This window comes from Clarias gariepinus, chromosome 5 (genome assembly GCF_024256425.1).
Source record: "Clarias gariepinus isolate MV-2021 ecotype Netherlands chromosome 5, CGAR_prim_01v2, whole genome shotgun sequence".
Taxonomy (NCBI): domain Eukaryota; kingdom Metazoa; phylum Chordata; class Actinopteri; order Siluriformes; family Clariidae; genus Clarias; species Clarias gariepinus.
In genome coordinates, this window is record NC_071104.1 from 12,210,892 (window position 1) to 12,222,387 (window position 11,496).

At 44.9% G+C, this 11,496-nt stretch overlaps 1 protein-coding gene across 1 annotated transcript in view; it reads left to right on the forward strand.

The window, feature by feature from the left end:
* klf7b (Kruppel-like factor 7b) overlaps positions 1 to 11,222 on the forward strand; it is a 36,949-nt gene extending 25,727 nt beyond the window's left edge. Inside the window, exons 2-4 of the mRNA XM_053497410.1 lie at positions 2,393 to 3,002; positions 6,149 to 6,272; positions 10,208 to 11,222. Of these exons, the coding sequence (XP_053353385.1) occupies positions 2,393 to 3,002; positions 6,149 to 6,272; positions 10,208 to 10,259 (786 nt within the window). The 3' untranslated portion in view covers positions 10,260 to 11,222. The remainder of the gene's footprint in view (positions 1 to 2,392; positions 3,003 to 6,148; positions 6,273 to 10,207) is intronic.
* Positions 11,223 to 11,496: the final 274 nt, after the last annotated feature.

Below are 11,496 nucleotides of genomic sequence, written 5' to 3' on the forward strand. Positions count from 1 at the left end.
ATGCATTAATACCGTAGTGTGCTTGATGTAAATGATTAGGTGCACTTACCTCACTAGTGTACACTTTTTTTTAAAGACGTATTTTAAAGAAATTGTATAATTTCACAAGGACATTATTATTGGCTTTACCGTCTGATTGTTCCTATTCATAAAGCAGGTCTATTGTAGTGTTGCTCAGATAAATATGTGCTATTACAGGGTTTTTCAACCCTCGCTTGATTTGTTTCTGGAAGCTATAACCGTACTGAGCGTTCTCTCCTTCTCTGTGTGTTGCCTGAAAATAATCTATGCCTGCAAAATATGCTCTATGAAAACTAAAATGATTCGAGATGCAAAAAAAAAAAAAACTCGAGTCTTCTGCAGAAATTCTCACTCTTTAACATTAGAATAAAAGGCTGCTTATTCTCAGTTGACATGGATATTTACACACCTGCCGCCTAAACCGAAGCACGTACGCAACCGTCCCAAAAAAAGAAAGAAAAAAAAGCTTCACTTTACATCGCTGTGAGATTTCACGCTTTTCAGGAAGATTCGGTCGTTAAAATAGAACGTGTGCTTAAAGGGTTTATGATGCAGGTCAGGATAATAAACAATAGCGTTATTGTCTAATTTATTTTAAGCAGCTATATTTCGTACAGGTTTTGAACTATTACTCATCTACCAAAAGTGTGTAATAAACAATAAAATTCTGTGTAGGTTGTGGTGTTAATCGTTTAAATGCCATTTCTTGTACAAATTGATCATCTTTTTTTCTCCTGCTGATCTTCTCCTCCCTTCTCCAGTCCAGTAGGGGGCATTATTAATACAAAAAGTTTAAATATATGCAGAAAATACAAACTGTTTTATTTTTTTCAAAAGCTGTGGTATATTTTTAAGGTATTCGTTTAAAAAAGAATCAATAATCACTCAAGAGATGAGCGGCATAAGATCGATTAAACTGCATAATCGAAATCACACAGCAAAACTAAAAACACAATCCTATACGTTTACTTTACTAAACATTGATCGCAGCTTATTTATGCATCATGACCAAGTACATATCAGGAATGGGAATCACCAGGGATCACCTGATATGATATAATTGCAATACCCAGGTGCCGGTTTGATTTGTCTTGCCTTTATTGCGATTTTATTATTATTATTCCAATTTGATATTTGATTTTTTTTTTCTGATTTCGTTACAATCCTAAAAAGAATCTGCAACATTTTACCACCTTAAATGCAAATATATCCTATTTAATTTATTTTTAAAAATGTGTGTGTGACGGTAAACAAAGTGGCACAAGGAAAAATCTGTTATGCAACTTTTTTTTTTTTTTACCCAAATCTCTACTACATACAGTATACTTAGTGTAGTATAAAAGTATAAGAGGATGTGTAAGTCTAAGCTTTAGATGCATTTCTTTATGTTTCTAACGTTAAGATAATGGAGCTACTGCAGTTATAATCTGTACTGATGACATGAAGGAATGGGCCAGAGGGCCTCTCTTTTTTTTTTTTTTTTTTTTTTTTCCTCTCCTTCGACCCTGCTGCCAAAGTGCTTTTACTGCAACACACAGAACGGAACGCTCTAATATCCAAACTAGTCAATGTGACTGGAGAATAATATTGTTAGACCCTTAGAAAAGAAACTGCTGAATAGGCAGTCAGTGAGCCATAGACTCTCTCTCTCTCTCTCTCTCTCTCTCCTCTGTTCATTCTCTTTCACTCTTGCTCAGCTCAAGTATTTCTCACTTTAATGAATCCTCCCTTCACGAAATAAGACTAAAGGTTTATTATCTTAAGCAGGGTGCTTGTTTCTAGTGAAATACCATGAAGAAAGCTGAGGGGAACCATAACCCGCATGGTTAAATACCTTTCCCTTGTGGTTAACAAGTAATGAAAATTCCTGGGATGTTTTATTTCTCTCCCAGAGAGACTTAAAGGCCGCAGAGAAGCCAAGCACCTGTGATCGATCACGTCGAAAAACTTGTTTCTCCCCCTTGTGTGTATGTGTGTTGACCGCCCCACAGGGTAACGCAACCCACCAGCAGACACTGGTTTCGGCAAAATGATGCCAGTAAGCTTGTGTGCCGTGATATGAAATTTCTTCAAACTATTGAGGATGAAACTATCAGGGGGCTTAGCACTTAGCCTACAGGTTTTGTTACCTCTTCTTTAAGAGTAAAAAACATCCAGTCTTTAATGTATTTTACTGATTTAACCTGAGCTGTTTTTGTCCCCGTGTTTAATGTTGTATTGCTCGACTTTGTGCAACATTAGGATCGCTTGACTTCCCCTTTTAAAGAGTTGATTAAACATGTAATTTATCAGGAAGTACAAGGTAATTACCGTCAAGCTGAAAGGTAACTAGAGTTATCTATGTTTGACCTTATGTCTCTCTTTTCTGCAGACATGTCTGGAGCTGGAGCGGTATCTACAGACCGAGCCCAAGCGCCTCTCCGATCTCTTTGATGAGGATTTGGACTGCCTGTTGACGCCAGGTTTCATGAAAGGTGACAGCGACGAGGACCTAATGGATCCGTTGCTTCCCAGCCTGTCAGACCAACCTAGTCCGCCGCCACTGCTCGTGTCTTTGCCCAAAACCCTCCACACTCCAGCCAGCGGGAAAAACGTCGAGGCAGGAGCGAAAGAAGGCAACGGGGGCGTCCACCCAGCACAGCTGAGCGCCGTGACCTCGCTAACGCCACCCTCATCACCAGAACTGGGACGGCACCTGGTCAAACCGACACAGACCCTCACCGCAACACCTGACGGCACACTCACGCTCAAGTTGGTTGCAAAGAAAGTAGGGCTGGCTACTGCCAAATTGGTGGCGACGCAGTCCTTGCCTTCACCTCCGGCCCGGGGAGCACAGAGCGACGGAGAAGGAGGCTTGGGATCGGCAGGACTCGGTGACATCCCAGAGAACAAGAAGAGGGTCCATCGCTGCCAGTTCAATGGCTGCAGGAAGGTTTACACTAAGAGTTCTCACTTGAAGGCACACCAGAGGACACACACAGGTGAGATTCCATCACACAATCAAGGCTATTTAATGGCGTCTATTTCTCTTCAAAAGCAAGCAGAATGATGAAATGCACACCGAGTCAGAAATCCTGCATTCTGCTCCACTGTAGCAATAAGTGAGCTCTCTCTCTCTGCAAGCATGGTCAGACCCACAACTCACTTTCAAGCTAAAATAAATAAAGTTCAGCCCCACTATTCAAAAGCCATCAGCACAGTCAGTAATTGCAGGATGACTGAGAGGCTGCCTGGGCTAAAATTCGTATCTTGGCCAATTCAGCCACATCCACCTCTGCTTTGCTGCTGGTGCCCTCTCGCTGAACCCTGAGAGCGAGTTGCGCTCCACCGTGCCCTTAAGTCCTGCTGCGTTGATGGCCTCGCCGTGGCTAATCTCGCTCTTGAGGCCGGCTGTTGACTCAGCGGGTTTCTGCCAGCGATAGCAATGTTAATCACTATACTAGCTCACCGGCAGTGTTCCTGACAGGGAACAAAAACCAAATAACAATGGGAGAAAGGGAAAAAATAAATAAGCCCAAAGACAGAACGCCAACATCCCGGTCATGTTCATTACACGCCGGATTCAATGATGTAATTAGTTTAATCCTCTTTCTTCGGTTATTATTTCAATAGATTACTGGCACAGGGAAATTACAGTTAGTGCAGGATCCAAGGGAGGCCTACTTGGTAACGGAAAGGATGGCTATGGCTTTAAAACAGTATGTGCAAGGTTAATGGTGTGTTTTCTGATACACAATTTTGAGGAAATAGGTTACAGCCTGAACACCGGCTCTGAAATGCAGCGGAAGATGGATGATGGAGGAATGATCTATAACTCCAGCTCTAGGAGACAGAAGTAAAAATGCCCGCACTCTGAAATCGCTGAAAGTTGATCCTATGAGATCATTGTAGCTGTTGACTGAAGAAATGTAATTTATTGTGGCATTAGTACCCAGGCCACTGACAAGGATGGGGGGAGGCAGCAGGGGGTAGTTGATTAAAAGACATCATGTTGCTAGGAAACCCTATCACATGCAGAAGAAAGGCAAGAACAGCCTGGCTCTTGGCTACGGGCACCAGTTTAAGCCTTTAGTATGCCAGTCCAGCCAGAGCTCAGAGCTTCTCCAGCCCAGGGTCCAGCTTTAACAACCCAGTGCCAACCCCACTCTGTCTCCGTACAATTTGGGTTGCCAGGCAACTACATCCCACTCACCGAAAGCGAACAGTAATTGGCTGGTTCTGCCGAGTGTCCCTCCGTTGCATGCTGCAACTGCACAGCTCTCTCCCTCGCTCTAACTTTACACACTCGCTCGCACTTTCTCTCTCTGACCGGTTGCTAAGCGACTCCATCATGCATCTGTGCCTCCTAAGTTATAATTGGCTGGTGTTGCGGTTGCCGTGGTTGCAGGTCCAAGCCTGCCTTGATGCTGTCTGACAGAGAGAGGAGAAGAGGGGGAGAAGAGGTGGGGGGCTGTGACAGAAGGAGGGAGATGGTGCATGTTTGTGCGCGCGCGCGTGCGTGTGTAGATGGATGCAGGGGGGTAGGGGTCTCTGGCCAATTACCCAAAGTGCAGTGTGAAACGTTTGGTGTCTCGCACCTGCGGCCCCACTACTTTGCAAATCTCAGCGTAAGGGAGGGTGCTCTCTCCTTTCTGGTTCCGTCCATCTGTGTAGATACACGAGGACGCACTGGGAATATTACTCACCGCTGATTTTATAAACCAGGAGAGCTCAAGGACAGGCAAATCCAATAAAGCAAAAAGGCACAAGCACATGGACCGCTATGCGTCTCAGTCAACCTGACCAGAGAGATACAGAGAGAGAGAGAGAAAGCAACACCGCAGTCTCTTCATGGTTGTATGAGGTGCCGAGGAGGTTTAGTGGAAATCATTTAAAATATGTTTTTGCATTTGTTGCCTGTAATACTTAAAGAGGGTAGGGAAGAGGGAGGAAGTTACATTACTCAGATTACATTACTCAGCTTGCATTTGTCGTTCCCTTTGCTGCGTAATTTTTTACATTATATTGCTTTATTACACATGGCAAGGGATATTCCCAGATTATACAAACACTCAGCATTTTATGTCAGAAAACAAAGCCGTGTCCCTGGATATCCTCTCTACGTTGCGATGCCGTCAAGCAAGGAACACGTTTTCAAATTTGCATTTTAGCGAGTAGAGGAAAACTAAGTCGTCTCGTCACTAATTCCTTCCTGACAGATCCTTGGTCGTGCATTAGACACCACCAGTCGGTATCCTTAGGCATGAGCGCTACAACACATGAGCGCAGCCGTTCTTTGACTACACTTTGCAATCGAGCGAAGCTAAATTTCACTTCAAACGACTCTTGAGTCTAGTTAGGAAGATTGGCGGACACGAGGAAGAGCAGTAGCGCCGGCAGCTGGCTCACTGCGACTACGATATTACTCCCCATTAAGCGTCATTAGGACCCCAATTACCCTTACCACCCCTGGATCCGAATCAGCACCGCCGACACCCCTCTATTTCCTTCTGCAAAACCAGGCGGCCTAGGGCCAGAGCCCCGTCTGTTCACGCGCAAAAACGCTAGCTCGAGGCTGGGGTAGAACCGTGACCACAGCAGACACCCCACCCATCACTTTAAGCCTGATATATAAAAAAAAAAAAAAAACTACGGCATGTTGAACAATAGAGATCGCCTCCCCCATCTGCTTAACTTCATCTGAAATTCAGATCTCTCGTCAGGGGGTGGAGAACAGTTAATGGAAGCGGTTTCATGTTTTGGAAACGTGACTCTGGATTATAAATTAATGTTGTCACAGTGAATGAGTTAATTTGCACAGTCCTATCTCTTTTTTTTTTTTTTCCTCCGTGGATTTTTTTTCCTTTTTTTTTTTTACAGAGGAAAATCGCTTTTGCTTTGGCTCATTGAGTGTTCCAGGCATTTGGGCTGCAGTAAGAGATGTGAATAGCGGCACACGGAGAATGAAAAGAAGAAATGGAAGATAGAAATTACTGCTTAATATCACATATAATTTTGATCTCCTGTTTAATGCGGTGGATCTGTCCTGCATAGGCGTGTGTATGTGTGTGTGCGTGCGCTTGTTTTTGTGTAAAGGTATGTGAGAGCAAAAGATTTTGCTAATCTGGAGCATTTCACGTGTCTGCAGGTGAGAAGCCTTACAAATGCTCCTGGGAAGGCTGCGAGTGGCGCTTTGCCCGCAGCGACGAGCTGACTAGGCACTACCGCAAGCACACCGGCGCCAAGCCCTTCAAGTGCAACCACTGCGACAGGTAAGACACACGCTATCATACGCACGCACTCGGCTTCCTGCTTGTGATTAGAAAGCTCTCTCGCAGATCCTTTTCGCGGCGTCTGAGCAGCAGGCACAGCACCTGTCTCTCTCTGTCTATCAAACTCGCTTTCCTCGCAATCCCCTCGTGCACACAAATAAAATTCCTTTCAGCTGGGAATCAGCAACACTAAACTGTCTCGCTGAGAAGTGTTGCCCTCCCTCACGCTATCCACAAACACCCCATCCCTCTTTCTCTCTCTCTGTCTCTCTCTCGCTCCCTGTCTATGTGAAACTCTCCATCAAGCACAGCAGCATTTTTCCGCGTGCTAGGATAGATCTTTTGGCAGTTAGTTTAAGACTCCCATTCCCTCATGAGCAGTTCATTCACAGTCCGGTCCTGTGATACTCATTACCAAATTACTGCTGCGCTCCCTCACCGTCTCTCTCTCTCTCTCTCTCTCTCTCCCTCTCTTTCCATCTGCCCCCTTCTGCCTCCCCACTGGTGCAGCATGTTTCAACTCGAGAGAACAGAGGGGAAAAATAAGGGGGCGTGTTTGAAATACGCGAGTTATATAACGGCAATAAAAGGAACTTGGCGTGGCGCAGGAGGACTCGCACAAAGAACATTCCGATGGTTTAAAAAGATGGACCAGGCCGTGCTTGACATCACAGAAACAAAAAGAGAGAAGTTTTTAAAAACTTTAAATTCTACCTTATCAGTCCAAACTCTTTCCAATTTTTTTTTTTGAGCTATATTTATGTTCTAGCTGGTGAAACAGCAGCTGAATCAGTTCAGGATTTGTGTTTTTCTCCCCAGTTTTTCAGCCTTTCAGAGAATAATCGCGCGAGAGACGAGCACCTACACACAAATAGTTCATTCAGACGCACACACGCGAACACAGTACATCAAACATTGTCATTACATCCCACAGTCCTGTCAGAAATGAAAGCTCTCTTTGTCTCCGTGTGATGTGACAGTGATGGGTTTGGGGAGGACTGATTGAGCATGTGCGAGTCTGTGAGTGTGTGTGTGTGTGTAAGTGACAAAGGGAGTGTGTGTTTCCAAAAGGGAAGAGAAGCGCAAGCGAGATTTCCATACGCACAGGGGTAGCTTTGACTGATAGCCTGTCAGTTGACAATAGTAGGATGCTGTCATTCGGCCCGGCCGCCCGGCACAAATTACATGGCGCGCCCGCGTGCGCACACTGAGCCTGCTCCAGGTGGAAGTACAATTATACACGGCTCCCCAGCCTGCTGCCAGCATGCTACCAGGGCCTCATCCTATGCTTTCGCGAACCCACCCATCCAGATGTACTCACCTGCTCGATTAAGAAAACCTCTTCCGGTTTCTTGATCATCTCCGACGTTGTCCATCCCAGGACATTTAATGCCTAGGGTTTAAAGACAACACAGCAAGGTGTTTGATTCAGGACTCGTCAATAAAGTCAGAACAGTGAGAGGAAAAAAAAGCAAAACCAGAGCTGTTGGCACATGGACGTAGAACGCGGCGCTGTAATTGGCTCTGTCCGATGCCAAGCTTCTGACAACAGCTGCTTTGGATCTGGGAATGGAAGTTAGGACAGAGTCCGCCTCCTTTGCCTCTGTCGACCCCTGGGGAGCTTTTTAAATTGGGCCCTCTGCTTCGTGTTGGACTTATTATTAACCCGTGCAGAACCTCACTAGAGAGTCGGCTAATCTGAGGTCCGCGGCGACGAGATGGTGCACTCCGACTGCCGTGGCTCACGGAGAGATGGCGAAGGACTCGTACCAAAGAGAGAAATTTATCCATGCTCTACGTGTATCGGGTACTGTTCCAAAACCACACGAGGCTATGTGACGTGTGCCTAGTTTATGTTGTCACGCTAATGACGGATGACATGAAATTAATGAGATTAATGAATCAAAGCGAAGCAGACTGGCTAACTGGGCTGTCTGAGAACATCAAGAGCAGCAGCTAGAACGCCTTCCTACTCTGTTGCAAGCAGCACACAACAGCAATCGACGGTGCAGAGTGAATAAACATCTAGAAGAAGAAATAATATAACCGTTCCGGTATGGAATGTTTCCCAGGACGTTCTCAGCGATCAGGAACTCTGATTGGCAATTAGGGATGAAATGAATCGTACTAATAGCACAATCCATGCTGGCTGGCGCACTTGTAAAGAACAAGAACAGCACATTTATCGTATCGTTTAAACCACAGAAACATAACCAGATAAATAAAACGATGCGTGACATTCCCCGGATCGATTATCGCTAAGTAGGTTTAGCCGTTTCAGTTTTGTTATGGAAATAGACAGATATTGATGCACAGCTAATATCAGCTCATCCAGTCGCACCCCAGCGAGTTAAGTTAGAAGTTAATTTATCCTAAATAGAACAGCCTCTCGCGTGCGCTAATGTGTGAAAAGTGATGTGTAGGCAAACAGCTGCTTCTCTCCGTCCTCTCCCTGAGCCATTCTGTTCTGCCTCCTTGAGGGACTTCATCCCAGTGTGTGTGTGTGTGTGTGTGTGGGTGTGTGTCAAGATGATCCCACATTACCATCACAATGGACAGTGGAGAGCAGCCATGGAAAGTTTAACAGCTAATACAGTCAGCTAACACACATACTGTTACTGTGGCTCACACACACACACACACACACACACACACACATGGCTCATCATTAATCCTGCCTAATCAAGTCCAGCCCTCCTGTTGGGTGTGGAGTGGGGCTGAGTGAGGGTGAGGAGAGGGGGGTTATGGGTGTGCCAGCTGGTATGGCGGCCAGTGTCACAGGGCCATCTGTCCAGTAGCCTTTACACACACACACACACACACACGCACACATGCATGCACACATCTCTGTTCAGTCAACCTTTTGATTTCTCACAGCTTAGGCATTAACACACAATATGAAAAGAAAGCTTCGTTATTATTCAGACGTGCTCCTGTTACAGAAACCTGCGCATCACAGACGTCTAGATCACTTCAACCAACCAAAAAAAAAAAAAAAAAAAACGCTTAGTCTATCCAAAATCACACAACGACCTGACAGCATCATATCATTTGCACATTGCCTCAGTTTCTTTAAGCAACACTGGCGCAAGCAAGCGAAATCTATAAATCCATCGTAACCATCCACCTGTACGCCTTTTCCTCAGCGCTCTTCCTCTGCCTGTTCTCCAGAAGCGCTAATTAATAATGCATTCAGCCGAAGGCAAATTCAAATTTTAATTCTTCATTTCAATCCCACACACGTTTTGCTGCTTTTTTTTTTTTCTTTTCTTTATTACTAGCTGTGATTCATCACTGTGTATATGATTGTTCAGTCTATGGTGATCCTGTATGGATGGAAAATAGCTATAACATCTTCACTGCAGAGTTTCTTTCTCCGGAGCAGTAATCAGCTGTGAGATTAATCAAGTACGACCAGAAAAAAAAAAAAAAAAGCATATGGCTCGGGTCAAAACCGACCGCCGTGATTCGAGCATTGTGTATGTAATGAGATTTATAGAGCTGTCTCACTACCAGTGGTTGAAAAAAAAATACTCCAAAAAAAAAAAAAAAACACTTCAGCCCGTCTTCAGTCTTCTCCTACATTCCAAAAAAAAAGTGAAAAAAAAAAGTTATTCAATTTCTTTAACAAAGAACAGCAGAGTCGCAGCGTGTATCAGTAAGCTGGCACTCTTTCGACTCAAGACGATCTGTCATTAACTTAGGGAGAAGAATCTACCGCTTAAATATTCATTTTTTTTCCCCCCTGAAAGCCAAATGTTGTTTTCTTTCTGCTCCGAAAGACTCCATCTGCAAAGCCTGGGCTGACTGTCATATGGTCCCCCATCACTGTGAGACCCCGGCTCGATTCATCAAACGCTAGGCTAGGATCTCATGATTAGCTAACATGCGCGTTCACTCTCTCACTCTCTCTCTCTCTCTTTCTGTCTCTGCAGGTGTTTCTCCAGGTCTGACCATTTGGCTCTGCACATGAAGAGGCACATCTGAGGAACGAAGGAGACATGAGACGAGAGTGAAGGAGAGAAGGAGACAGAGAGAGACAGAGAGAGAGGGGAGAGGGGGAAAAACGTCTAAGGAGGAGAAGAGTTGTGCCCCGTCCAGAGATGAAGACTCCTGTGGAGACCTCAAAAAGAACCCGAAGGAAACGGAGGCAGACGCAAAGCAAAAAAAACGCCAGGCAACGAGATCACAAGAGCAGAGCTTGCTGGATTCTTCACTTCTTGACAGTTTTCAAAATGTATACTCATGCCATTTTCTCATTTAAAAAAAAAAAAAAAAAGGTTTCGTAGCTCAAGCCACTAGCTTGGGAATCAGACACTGCCAAACGATAGGCGTTTTGGTTTAGTTTTTCTCCGCACTATTGCTCTTCTTTGTACAGTACATCATAAGTATGGGACGGAAGACCTGTGAACACTGCATTGCTCAGAAAACACATCACATTTAATCAGAAAACAACACTTCAGCTCTGAAAATGTACCTGTGCTCGCAGTTTGACCGACTAAACAAGAGAAAAAAACAAACAAACACACACACACACAAAAAAAAAAACACTTCTTTCTTCTTCCGTCTGCACCAAGGACTCATAATAGAAACCGAGCCGCAGTTCACGCCATGTACAGCAAGCTGCCACTTTGGAGGACGACGTTGCCAAACATTCTGGACAGTGACCAATGGAGCTAGTGGCCAAAAGCAAGTCCCTGGAAGGAGCCCCTGCGCTGACCTCCTCTGCTCTTCGCTTCAGAGCGTGCTCCTCTCTTCACGCCTGTCACCTCGCAGGCAACCGAAACAATGCGCAGCGACACTTTCTTGCCTTTTCTTTTTTTCTTTTTTTTTTTAAAGACAGTGTTACAAAAAACAAAAGATTGTTTTTTTTGTGAACTGATGTCTTAAAACTTCAACAAAAAAAAAAAACTTTTTTGCGTACATGAGCGTGAATGTGCACATACGGGCACCGGGTTGTTTGGGTGGGAGGGGAGGGGGGGAGGGTTGAAGGGGTGATGTTGACATGCAGCAAGTTCGTGCAAAAGGTTCAGTTCACATCTTGGCACTGACAGCGAGGAGTTTGAAGAACGCAAGGAATAAACACATAAAACCCCAAAAGAATCCGGGATTCGGACTCATAACACGAGGGTTGGGGGGGGTATGGGGGGGTTGTTGGGTTTGGGGGGACCCTACTGTTTTAATTTCACTCCGTTCCAATTCGATGCAGACTGTTGCGCAAACC